The sequence below is a fragment of the Mustela nivalis genome (genome assembly GCF_964662115.1).
Source record: "Mustela nivalis genome assembly, chromosome: 7".
NCBI classification, from domain to species: Eukaryota; Metazoa; Chordata; class Mammalia; order Carnivora; family Mustelidae; genus Mustela; species Mustela nivalis.
Genome location: NC_139026.1, coordinates 117,481,222 through 117,495,279, shown reverse-complemented (window position 1 = coordinate 117,495,279; position 14,058 = coordinate 117,481,222). Strand labels below are relative to the sequence as shown.

The 14,058-nt window shown below is 36.5% G+C and overlaps 1 protein-coding gene across 20 annotated transcripts in view; it reads right to left on the bottom strand.

Moving 5' to 3' along the window:
• PARD3 (par-3 family cell polarity regulator) overlaps positions 1–14,058 on the bottom strand; it is a 649,140-nt gene that overhangs the window by 163,729 nt on the left and 471,353 nt on the right. For 14 of the 20 annotated variants that reach the window (XM_082739700.1, XM_082739713.1, XM_082739689.1 and 11 more), the window contains one exon: positions 7,085–7,195. The exons of the other annotated variants lie outside the window; for them this stretch is intronic. In XM_082739700.1, coding sequence (XP_082595826.1) covers positions 7,085–7,195 — 111 coding nt within the window. The remainder of the gene's footprint in view (positions 1–7,084; positions 7,196–14,058) is intronic. 20 annotated transcript variants of the gene reach the window in all.

The window sequence follows — 14,058 nt, the reverse complement described above, 5'->3', positions numbered from 1 at the left end:
AAATTTAAACTACAAGATAACTGGAAGGAAGAATTCAATGTAATAGCAGTTTGTGTCAACTGAATGAATGCTGTATTTGCCCCTAGAAACACCTCAGCAACTGGCGGACTTCGGAAGTAGCGTGGCTCAACTCATCAATCCTTCAGCTCACCCTGCTACGTAAGGCTAACTGCCACCTCCCAATAAGCATGCTTCCAATTTGGCGTCTGTGCCGAATTCCCAAAAGAGGGACAATAGAACACTACATTTCCTACTTTGAAAACAGTCATAATTTTAAGTGGGATTTTAACCTCTTTGTGATACTGAGTTAAAAGTTGGTTGAGAAGAAAAAACTTCTATATTCTAAATGGGTTCTGAGGAAAACTTTTTCATGAGGAGGACCAACTGTTTTTGAAGGCACATTTCCCATCTAAGATTTTATTTATTTATTTGACAGAGAGAAGTCACAAGTAGGCAGAGAGGCAGGCAGAGAGAGGGGGAAGCAGGCTCCCTGCTGAGCAGAGAGCCTGACACGGGGCTTGATCCCAGGACCCTGGGATCATGACCTGAACTGAAGGCAGAGGCATTAACCCAGTGAGCCACCCAGGCACCCCAGAAGGCAAATCTTAAAGTTTAGAGCTCCACAGAAGAAACGTGCACTCGGTAGGGCAAAGTTAAGCTTCATCCCTTAATGCTCAGGTGAGATGATAATGGTTTTAAAATACAAAATGGCTAAAAATTGAAAAAGAGATCAAAGTATTCATACAGATACAACTAATGACGGATACAACCACAATCTGTACAGAATCTGAGGGTTTAGAAGAATGCCTCCTCCGTGTGAGCGCCCGTGCCCGAGCATGTGTGTAGAATCCGTCCACTTAGCTAAATATGTAAGTTCTTGGGAATGAGACCCCAGATGACCGTCTCTGGGGAGTGTTCATTATTAACTCCAACCTGTCAATCTGTCCCTTCCCAAAGCTCCGCAGCTACCTATTTTCACACTGATTATATTGCTTTATATTGATTTTATAATGTTAACAGGCTTAGATCTTTTCTCCCTCTTAACAAAAGCAAGGGATCCCTGGGAGAGGGTATAATAACATAGCACAGAATTCATACCATCAGATGTGGACTTAATGTATTGTGAAACAACAGAAACTTCTCTTTTACACTGACTAATGGAACACTAGAATAATATTTCACAAACCAACACACACACACACACACACACACACACACACACACACACACTCACATACTCATTCACTCACATGATGTTCTGACTTTCACGAGTATCAAAGCACCTACAGTTATTTCTAACTCAAAGAGATGTTGAAATGCCAAATACGTCTAAAAGAGCTCTCATCGAATATAAAATTACCTTTTCCTACTCCAGTTACAGTCTATCAACAAAATTCATCAAACACACACACACGGCTTAATTTGCCCAAATATTGGTCGAAATACTGAACTTCCACATAGTTAATAGATTCTTTAAAATTTCTGTTCACCTGCAACAATAAATTTTTCTAAAAAATGCCTGCTGGAACTAGTCTCAGTGATTAGAGTTGACTTTTCTGAAGGAGTTGAGAGGTCAGAGAAAATATGAAAAAATCTGCTATAGAATAGAAAAATGTACATTTTCCACCAAAAGGTTAATTTTTAAAAGTCAAGCTTTGTTCAAATGACAATATGGGATCTAAATGCAAAGATCACCTAGGTTGTCTGGGTTCTACTGTCAGAATTCAGGGAGGCTGAACACTAAGTTTCAAGCCAAAATGAGTGAAAATATCTTTTATTTTTCAGACCTACGACTGCTTTCTTGATTGTTCTCCCTGTAATTTCACAAACTTTCTATTCATGTACTTTAAACACACTTTACTACTACATTATGATATTTTAAAATGTTAATTTCTGCAAAGACTAATAAACGCATATCATCTTTTTAAAAAGATCTAAAAAAGAACTAAAAAATATCACAAAAAAGTTTTTATCAAAATTTCAAGGAATTACGCAAAGGAGATATTGGAAACAATTGGTAAAACCAAAAAGAGAAATGCTGGTAAATGGGAACCATGTACAGAAATGCCACAGAGTTGCAAATGAGGCACCAAGAAGGGGAAGTACCCTTTGTGGGCACAAACAGTTCAACAGCCCAGTACTGAAGACACAAAGCCTGTAAGAGAGATTATCACTTTAAATAATGGAACATTTCAAGCCATACATTTCCTTAGCAGATTTATAAATGTCCTTCACATACTGGGAGAATTTCGTAAGACATTCATTTACCTTTTTCATGTCTCCACTAGGAGCATTCAGTCCCCTTAAAAATACTTCCCAGTACAATTTACTACATAGATAACAGATTAAGAATACCAGAATAGGTATCCCTTGCTGAATAACTACAAAACACAAGCCAGTTAACGTTATGTCTAAACCTCATTTAATAGAATGAATAACATATGAGGTAAATACTTGACAGCTGGGGAATCTGCCAGATACGGCAGCTAAGATTTCATCTTTCAGACCTCTTTCATTCTTTCCATCCTTCCTTCCTATCCATCCGTCTGTTCATACACACTTGGCCTTGTCCCAGAAAGTTTAACATGGTTTTCTAAGAATGTATAAAAATGCAGATGAAGTAAAAATGAAAACAGAGGGGCGCCTGGGTGGCTCAGTGGGTAAAGCCTCTGCCTTCGGCTCAGGTCATGATCTCGGGGTCCTGGAATCAAGCCCCGCATCGGACTCTCTGCTCAGCAGGGAGCCTGCTTCCTCCTCTCTCCCTGTCTACTTGTGATCTCTGTCAAATAAATAAATAACATCTTTAAAAAAAAAATGAAAATAGATGTGGGGCACCTTGGTGGCTCAATCAGTTAAGCACCAATGTCAACAACTGATGATTACGGCTCAGGTCATGATCTCAGTGTCAAGAGACCGAGTCTTGAGTCAGGCCAAGGAGCTTGCTTATGATTCTCTCTCTCCCTCTCTCCACCCTCTCCCTGCTCACGCTCACTCTCTCTATAAAATATGGATAAATCTTTTTTAAAAATGAAAATAGATTTAACTTTTTTTTTTCCTATATATTTTATAGGAAATAAATTAGAAAGGCATAGACCAGTAGGTTAATAGTGGTATTACAACAGATAAATTTTTATTTTCCAGTTTTAAATTTATGTTTTTTTCTTTCAAATTTTCTATAGATATAGGACTAGAATACATTAGAATTAGACCTTAAAAATGTATATGTTTTAAACAAGTGAGAAATGAGGGTAAGAGAAAATGGAAAATGAATGTTCAGGAATAAGATTTGTAACTACACAAAACAGATGCCATAATGTAGAGGCCGGTCACAAACACTGGCTCTACACTTGCTCACGATTCTATGAAACAACCAACCCGGAGTTCCACAGCAAGTCACATGAGGGAGCTGGATATGGCTGACTCAGGAGCTAATGGCCTTTGCTTGCCACCAGTATTTCCCCAGTGAATGAATCCTGTAAGATGTTGGTATTTCACAGAAAACAAGTGAAAGGGGGTGTTCTGTGAATAAATAAGTTAGGAAATGATGACTCTCTATTCATACCTTTGTGACTCACAAGGTACATTAACCAGGGGAGGGTTTTGAGAATAATGGAGTAAAGAAATATGCATAAACTGGTTTAACCAAGTGTTTCTCAAACATATCTGCATGCAGAACTCCTTTTTGGCTGCTAAACACTGTTTGGGAAATTCCCACACCACACTGCTTATATACACCAACCTTAAGAGCCTAAGCAGAGATACCACTAGAGCAAAAACACAACAGAGAGCCAAACGTTAATTTGGATACTTAGTCAACGTAATGGTAGCTAAGTGGGCCTGAACTGACACAGATCATTTAATGAAGTATGTTCTATTTTGGGTTTGGAGCCCAATCCTTCTGTGTGGTGGAAAACAGCCAACAGGGGCTTTGTCCCTAGGCACAACTGAAAGACAATCCAGTAACAGCAGTGAATTCATCCCTCAGCTCCAAATACCCATACCCTGCTTCGTTTCCCCACCTAGCCCTAAAGTGGCCAATAGCATCTCTGAAAGGTACCTCGGTTTGGCGTTAGAAGTCAAATAGCACATCACAGGACCAGCTAACTTTACCCTTGGTGTTAGCCCTCTGCTCCCCCCTTCTCAGAAAGAGAGCCGAGATGTGCAGGCTCAGGCTGTTTAGTGGGGCAGGACCAGTAGAGTCAGAGGACAGTTCTAGGCAGGGGTCTTCCTCATTCATTTCTCCTAGAAGGACAGTTTTTTATTCAAGACCCTACCTCCCAGGGATGACAGCAAGTGGAAGGAGATGGGGAGAAGTGAGCAAGGATGAAGTCAAATCTAATCTCAGACCCATGCTCAGAAGAATCTAGTTCATGTTCATTATCGAACACATTTTCAATTCTATTCACTTGTGTTCTCACTTGTTCCATATTTGTATCTTGAGTCATAGTCAGGCTTCAGGGATGTATACAGACAAAAAATATTTTTGTATATGGACATGTCATAATTAATAACCAGGGAATAGCAAGTTTTCTATTTTTATACGAAATCAGCCAAAATAATTTTGGGAACTCAAACAGCTCCAGTGGTAAATAATGTGAAAGGAGGTGTTTTGCTACTAATCGGCGCGAAGCAAAAGCTATGATGAGATTATAAACAGTGCTTTATTTATTTTTATCTGCTCCTCCACCCAAATTCTCCCCAAAGAAGTTGCAATTTCCTTTCTCAAACAAAGCATCGCCAATGCCAACAGACAGAATAGAAAGGAGGGCATACAAAGAAAGACTTGGCCTATCCAAATAACAAACATACTTGTAAAAACTGTTACTGAAATACGAAGTCAGAGTATAATAGTTTTCTTAGATTATGAAGCTAATTGATTTTTTTAAATGGACCATTCACTTGTTCCTTGACCCTGAAAGATTTTTATTCTAGGCCTCCTGTACATTGTAAATTCATTATGACCAACCTAGTTCCCAGAAGTATTGCATCATTAGAGGTACAGAGACGGAGATTAAAAGCAAAACTGCAAGTGAACTGTGCCTTAGGCAAATTAATAATACAAGTGAAACCATTATATAAAAATCATTGTTTGGCTGCAAAAACTTGACTATGCATTTTAACAAGTATCTTGGAAAATGTTGATAGAATTCTGCATTGAAACACAGTGATCACCTTAAACTGCAAGAAAAGGATATTGCAAATATGGATAAGGTACTGGATTAATGAAGCTATCCGCTATGGTTGGCAACAACATAGGGGAAAAATATAATGTTACTACTGCTCAGATTTTTCTCTAGCTAAGTCACATTATTTGCCTGTGGATAAATCTGAGTACATATGTTCAGCTGGTATACACTCTTTCCTACACTCTCTTAGGATAGAAGTTTATAGTACTGAGCAATTAAATGCCATATTGTATGGACTAAGGAATATTGTGTGTCCAGGCCTGACAACAGTGAGCTTATTAATAAGCTTGAGGATCGGGGAGCCTAGGTAGCTCACTGGGTTAAGCCTCTGCCTTTGGCTCGGGTCATAGTCTCAGGGTCCTGGGTTCAAGCCCCACATTGGGGAGCCTGCTTCCCCTTCTCTCTCTGCCTACTTGTGATCTCTCTGTCAAATAAATAAATATTTTATTTACTTATCTATATTATTTATTTTTTAATTTTAATAATATTATATTATTCATTACAATTTATTATAATATAATAATTTAATAATATTATAATTATTATTTTATTATTATTATTTATTTTTTAAAAAATAAGCTTGAGGGTCTCAAAATTGCTGAGGATTAGAAAGGGTCCCAGAAAGCAAGAAAATGGAAGGATTTAAAAAATAAATAAATAAAAACTGGGGAAGAACCAAAAGAATAAATCCAGTCTTGCATCACAAATTAAAAGTCCCTATTTTTCCCAGTTACGTATTTAGTACTCTGAAAGGTTATGCATAGAAAATCAGAGTAACTATCCTAGCCTAAAGCCTCGGACATGGGAGAAAGATGAGTAGAAAAATACACAAACAGTAATCTCTTCTAAAGAAAACCATGGTAGAATATTCTTTTCAGTTCTTTCATTAAACTCGAAAGTGCCCCAACTCTAGAATTGTTAGCAAGAATCTGGAGATATAGACACTGGGCTCTAATCTTATTTATGGACAATACTTAATCTTTTAGCCTCACTCAAGGCACCCTCATTTCCCGGATGATTCCAAGTACAACAGGTATAGATAGTGTCTCTTGCTAGAGGGGTCTGAAACCACAAAGCGAAGTTGGCTGTAAGCTTGTAAACTCGAGTAACAGAAGTTCAAGGCAAGGCGGTGGTTTGCTCATCTCCTGGGAATTACAGCAGGAGAAACTCTAATCACTTATAGAAATGAGTTTCAATTATCTGTCTAAAGTAACTTTTCATGCATTTCACTGGTCTTTGGGTTCTTACCACGGAATGACTCAACAATAGATAACAATCTTTCTGGAAGAGATGCAATCAAATTCAAGTGATAATTTCATAAAATATGATAGGGAAATAAAAAGAGAAAAAAAAGAAACAAATGTCAGGTTTGAGAGGAAAACAACATAGCAAGAAAGCCTTCTTGAGTCTTATTATAAATCAAAATATTTTAAAAGAGATATAAAAATTCAGTTTTATTGCCAGAGAAATAGTCTTAAAAATTATCACAAAATACTATATATTCATAAATGAATGAAATGGTATTGTAACTATTTCCTTATGATTTTAAGAGTGATCATAAATTCAGTCTTAATGTTTATTTAATTCATCTAATATGCCCTACTCTCTTCTAGGCAAAGATCTTAACTCAACCATTAACATTCATTAATGCCTCATATAAATACACGCTTTTTCCTTGAATCTTCCTTTACATTGTATCTATCCCACAACTCAGTGTTCAGACTGACACAGAAAAACTAAAAACCCATTGAGTATAGATTCTTCATATTCAAGAAAAAAAAGAAAGAAAGAAAGAAAGAAAGAAAGAAAGAAAGAAAGAAAGAAAGAAAGAAAGAAAAAAGAGCAGAAAGGACAAAAAACTCTATCTGGTGAGATTTAATCAAATGACTGAAGTCTACCTCTCCTGCTCCTGCTTCATTCGTATCCTCTCATCTTCTGACGTAAGGGAGTCCTGTATTTTTATTTTACCCGTTTTCTCAATCTTGTCATCTTTTCGATGTTTGCCAAACCTGTTGATAACAAAAAATTCTAACTTGTCAATATATACAAAATGAGTTTTCATTCTTTTGTGACAAAGACATATCTACTCAATGAAATGCGACCTTCCTCAAAATGAGGGTCAAAAGTTCTGTAATTCTCCAGTTTTTGCCCAATATGAATATTTTCAATCAGATTACTGGATTCATTTTTAATGAGAACTTTCCAGAGACAACCCTTTTGAAAATGGCCTCAATCCCCCCTTTCTCCTTTGGAGAAACAAAAATAAAAAACAACTCTGCAGTTCATCCTTACTGAACGGAATTAAATACTTTAAATGCTAGAGGCCAAAAATCTGCATTAGAACGGGTTGCTCTTATGACTAAAGAATGGTAATCCGCAATCATCTACTTAATAATCTCTCCATAAACAACTATTCTTATTTTCACAGTCAGGTTTATTGGAAACATTCATCATAGTTTAAAAACTGACAAACAAGGTCATGTTTGCAAGGTTTAAAGTACAAAGGATAATTTACACTGCTACAATGCTTTGAGCTTATTAAATTGAAAGCTTTAAGGCATTCTCCTCAAATGCTATTCTGAAATCTGATGGAAAGCAATTGCTGAATATGGCATCTTTGCCTTTGAAATCTGTATCTGATCAAAAACAAACATGATTCAAAACCGGTCCACACAAACTTTCACAGATGGCCACGGAGCTGGAGGCTCTCTGCGAAAACACTAATACTCCATGCTGGCATCATCCGAAATATCTCTGGAGCCTAGATTTGCTGTCAATTCTTGGTCCTGTTCTGCTGCTTTCCTCTAAAAGAGACCATGTTGCCTGGAATGCATGCGTTACATACCCTCAAATAATACTCCTTTTAGTGATTTTGTCACCAGATATTTTTAAAAAAAACCTTTTATAGACAGTTACTCAACTAAGCATTCATGAGTATATAAAATACATCGAATATTTCTTTCAGAGGACAAAGTAGAAATCTAGTTTATGATGAACAATTAATCACATTGAAAAGAAGAGTTAAATAAATAAATAAATAAATAGTGGTCCAAAACTGATATTAAAGAGAAAAAGATATTTTAATTAATGGCTTGGTTGGTAGCATAGGTCTTTCTTCTATTAACACAAATCTGATTTCAAATAATGGTTTATACATGAAGTGTACATGGGAATATCTTACACGTTTACTAAAGGAACACTGTTTACAAAGGGGTTTAGAAATAAGGGAGTACATTCTTAAAATGTTAAAATAGAAAAAAGTTAAAATAACTACCATCACTCATCCTTCAAAAGTTACGTATATTATTAGACAGTATTTAAAACTGTCTATAAAATTAACTTCTATAAAGCAAATCTACCCTTAAATTGTAACGGTATTTAGAAATTGGAAAATCACTGCAACTGCAAAAAGGGGAAAAAAAAAGAGGAAAAAAAAAACTCCCTAAGAAGTTAGGCCCAGAATCTGACTACTTCCCACAAGGGATAAAATATGCACTATGTTTTTAAAACAAACACAAAGCATTAAAAATAAAAACTTTCTCTTGCCTTTATTTTTGTCAATATATCAATAATGCCTAAGAGTTAGGCATAATGACTGACTTTATAGAATGAATTAATAAACAAATGAAAAAGCGAACATAAAAAACTGATACATCACAGTAGGAGCCAACATCTAAAACATAATGTTCATTCATTTGACAAAAATTTATTAAGCATCTACAGGGGGTTCAGGAAAGAGGACAGAACTGGACAAATTAATCTGAGCATCATCAGCATGTAGATGGTATTTAAAGCCCCCATGAATTCCCATCCTGAATATTCTGCAACACTGAGGCATCTGGAAATAGAAAACGTATTAAATTCCAACTTCAAGAAAAGTGTAAGTTCAAATCTTTACATGATATTTACTTAGATGAGGGCTTTCTAAAGGTAAATCATTTTAACCATTTAGTTTTCCAGTGCATAAATATCCCTCCAATGATACAAGGCTGCAAACTTGTTTTGTTTTGCTTTTAAAGGCCTGGGCTGGTTCACATTGTAAATTACATACATTCAAACCTGTATCATATTTATGAAGCACTACACCATGACACAAGATACATAGTTGACGCTTAAACAACATGGATCCACTTATACCCAGGTTTGTGGTTTTTTGTTTTTTTTGTTTTTTTGATAAATATAGTACAGTACTGTGAATGTATTTTCTCCTCAAGTTTTTCTTAACATTCTCTTTTCTCTAGCTTACTTTATTCTAAGAATACGATATATATAACACATACATAAAATCTGTGTTAGTCAACTAGTTATATTATCAGTAAGGTCAACAGTTGGTTATTAGTACTTAAATTTATTTGGAGTCCAATGTTACCCATGAATTTTCAAAAGCACATAGGATCGGCACCCCAATCCCTGTATTTTAAGGGTCAATTGTATCTCTATCTGTACCAAAAGGTACAGTTTAATCTTACAAGAAGATCATGTACAACATTCCTTTGAGTTAATAATATGAGGGAAAACTGAGAGTGGTTGACTTTGCCATGTTTTAAAACAGTTAAGATATTCTTGGTCCCAAACCTAACATAGAGTTATTTTTGTTTTTTTAAAGATTTCATTTATTTATTTGACAGATAGAGATCACAAGTAGGCAGAGAGACAGGCAGAGAGAGAGGAGGAAGCAGGCTCCCTGCTGAGCAGAGAGCCCGATGTGGGGCTCGATCCCAGGATCCTGGGATCATGACCTGAGCCAAAGGCAGAAGTTGTAGCCCACTGAGCCACCCAGGCACCCCCTAACATAGAGTTTTAATCAGCTATGTTAGATCTTTTTTTTAATGATCTCAGCCTGAAAGCTGAAAAGGTTTCTGTTTTAGATCTCAATCTATTAACTTTCAAGTTTCATCTTAAATACACATGATTAAAAAGAATAAAAAAGAGTGAATCCTGATTCAGATTTAAGAAGTGAATTTTTTTCCTCATTTATTTGATATTAAAAATATTAGTGTCCTAGGCCAGCCCTGAATAAAATATACTATTTTATTATATGTAAATTTATTATCAAACTGTTATAGTATACTTTCCTTTTGACATTATAAATTCAAGATTGATATATTAAAAAGCAAAGAAAGCACAGATAAAATGTTTCTAGGTTAGCATTTGGACATTTCCCTTAATGCCTGCCTTAGTTAATAAATTATGTGATTTCTTTAAGACATACTATAAAAGCACAGCATATTACTTTATAATTGGGGTAAAAATGAATCCCTTAGTGTAATTTTTTGACAGAATAAAATAAAGACAATAGGTGAAAAAAAATATACCAACTGTTCTAGAGTGTAAAAAGAACAAGAGCGTAGCTATGCCCTCATTCATTCTCATTGACAATATATTGTAGTGTTCTCTTACAGTGTTTAATTTTTCCTGCAAAGAGGCGGGACAGGATGTCCATGAAAGCTTTCAGTTACATATGTATTTTCAAGGTCAGTTTCACAGCTAAAATCGGTGATCAGTCTATGAAGACAATCATTTAATACCAAGCAGCTTAAAACTTGGAAAATACCAACTACATTTATTTTATTATCTTTTAAAAGCTATGGATGAATTTCAAATGGGTCATGTTCCAAAGAAGAGCAAGGCTGAAAAAATCATGCACTAATAATGGTAGGTCCAAACCCATTTCCAGCAAAGGATCAGTTTTGGAACAGCCTTCTGACTAACCTTCCCCCTACCCCCAACATGTTCAAACAGAAAACTCCACCATCCAATGGGTGTGACGCTAGATTAGAAAGCAGTCATGGACCCTACCACTCCAGGAAGAATTTGCCAGTCATATCTTAGGATATACTAACATAAGGAAATGACCTTTGAAAAACACAAACATGGGGGTGGTGGGGTGATGCAGTCAGTTAAGTGTCAGACTCTTGATTTCAGCTCAGGTCCATGATCTCAGGGTCCTGGGGTGCAGCCCAGACACAGACCCTGCGCTCAGCATGGCATCTGCTTGAGATTCTCTCTCCCCTCCCCCTGTCCCCTCCCCTGCTCATGCTCTCTCTCTCTCTTTCTCTCTCTCAAGAAAGACAAAAACAACAATAGCAACAACAACAAAAACAAAACACAAAAGCATGGAGACAAAAAGAAAAATAGGAAGCTTGAGAAGAAGTTGATAGAGAAAAATTTCAGAGGTACTGCTACCTGAAGAAGGCGCTGTGGAAAAAATGCCAAGCCACCGAAGACTCCTTCACAATAAGATACAGCCTGATGAGCCCTGTCTTACCAGAGCAGAATTGATTCTAACATTTCTTAAACATATGGCTTTCTTCATAAGGAATACAGCAATGTTTTCATTCAGCTAAAGTAATCTTCAAGTAATCTGCTAAATGGGTTTCACTATGACACGTTACAAATGAGATCACTGCCGTCTGCCAGATCGGCCATATTTATTACTATAGTAAAGAACAATGGGCAAAACCATGCACTTGTTGATGAAAGGGGAAAGAAGGAAAAAAAAAAAGAATAACAAAGGACTACAACAAAATTCTGTTGTTTTCTATAGAAAGAACTGTCATTAAAAATTTACTGGTAAGAGTTTCATGCTATTGAGCCATCATTTCAGCTTTTAGTAAATTAACCTAATTCTCTCTGCAGTATAAATAACAGTGAAATATCTTACTATTATATTGCTACTAAAATTAGAGACCTTCAGAAAAAATTATGCTGAGTGATAGAACACACAGCATCCTACTATAAATAAAATAAAATAAAAATATAATTGGATTTGTAATAAATGGAACTTCCTAGTATTGTATTTGAAAATGTGATATAGTAGAAGTCTTAAAAATCTTCTGCCATACTTAAAAATAGATGAACAGAACACCCAGCACCAATTATCTTGCGAGCTTTGAGGAATAATTTTTGAAGTAAGATTTTCTTCAATAAAGAAAATCACTGAAATGTCACTTAGAAGGTTGGTATTTCTCACTGCCAATCACCAAGGTCTTCATTTCTAAGGAGGGTTTGCTATAATATTTGCCTTACTTTTTACCCTAACCAATGTGTAGGTTAAGTGATAACGCTTGCCTGGGGGACAGAACTGAAATGGCTCAAATACAAATTTTGTGTCCGTGACTAGAAGCCCTGTCCTCCCCCAACACCAACTTCTCCACTGGAGCGGCCACCATGCACTTAACTCAATACCCCATGCTGTCTTTTGGCCCTCATCTTTATATATTTGCACCATCACATGGTTTAATCACTTCCTTTCTCTGGGAACTCATTATCTCTTTCTGGAATCTTGCCGGTGTTTCTCATAGACACAGTTAGTTTAGCCACTGTGCTAACTTGTCCTCGTCCACTGTCTGCCGTGATAATGCTGCCCTTTGCCCTAAAGATCCTTGAGCTCCAGCAGTACAATGAGCTGGAATCAAGACTCTACAGTAAAACTGAAAACCCTGTCCTGTGTTATTCTGATGTTCTATCAAATTCTCTGAAATGCCTCAGGAACACTCTGTTCACCCAAATCAAAGCAAAACCATGAGCTTGTAACACTATTTCTCTATTTTCCTTTTGTGTCATACTTTTTCCTAAATGGTTTTGATCCAAGTTTCTCTAGAAAATCTTTTCAGTTGATTCTGATTCAATCTTTTTCCACATTCTTGCTGTCAGCAATGCTCTCAATTCATCACTATGGTCTCTAACACAATTATGAACTTTTTTTTTTAAGATTTTTATTTATTTGTCAGAGAGAGACAGTGCAAGCTGGAGGAACAGCCGGCAGAGGGAGGAGCAGACTCTCCACTGAGCAAGGAGCAAGATATGGGACTCAAACCCAGGACCCTGGGATCATGACCTGAGCCAAAGGCAGATGCTTAACCAACTGAGCCACCCAGCCATCCCTATTGAACTTATTTTTGTCTTAAAGCCTTAAACTGTTCTAAATTTTAGTTGGAAAAAAAAATCTAGCTATATATCTTTATAGAATATTCTACTGCACTCTTACCCATATGCACAGAAGGTATATGTGCACATTTCTGAAAATCAGAGTCTAAAGATTGGTCACCGCATTCAATGTCCATATTTGACAAACAAAGAAACTGAGGCTCAAGAAGTATGCAGAGCTGCCCAACGTCACACTGCAAAAACTAAGAACAGAGTTCAGGTCACCTCATATGTAGTTTAAGAGATCTCAGTGATTCTAAACTTGGATACTCCTAGAGAAATTGAAATTCCCAGACCTATGAAGTTCACTTCGTGTAAATCCTAAGTGAGACATATAATTGAACACCTGTTGGATGCTCTTTTGATTATTTAATTACATTTAAGTAGAATTTATTGAATTTTTATTATGTACTTTATCTCATTGATTTCCACAACCAGCCTGTGAGGTGGGTGTTACCATCACCCTCCTCTTTAGGGGGAACCTCAAGGGGATTTAATGATTTCACAGGCCATAGAGCAAGTAGCAAACCCGGACATTAGACTCTTTTTACCCAAGACGGGCCCAAGACTCTTTTCACCACACCCAGCCTCAAAAACTTGAGGAACCAAGAAAAAAACAAACTTGAGGAACCAAAGACAGTCTAACACTTATTCTTTTATGCTCAGAGCAGCTGTTAAACCATCTTTGTGGAAATAAATGAGATAAATCTTGCATTTCCTACAGCAGTGAGGTCCAAAGGACATTGTTCCCAAATGGAACTTGTCTGTGGAGACCATGAATCTGGACGCAAGGTTAAGAACTGATCCTCAACATTGGGAAGGATCTTAAAAAGGCCCACATACCCATTGCTAGGACACTGCCAATATTTCTAAATACAATGATACTCCACAAGTCAAAATTGTCTGTACTGACATATGCAAATACTGCCAGGCAACAGCAGAA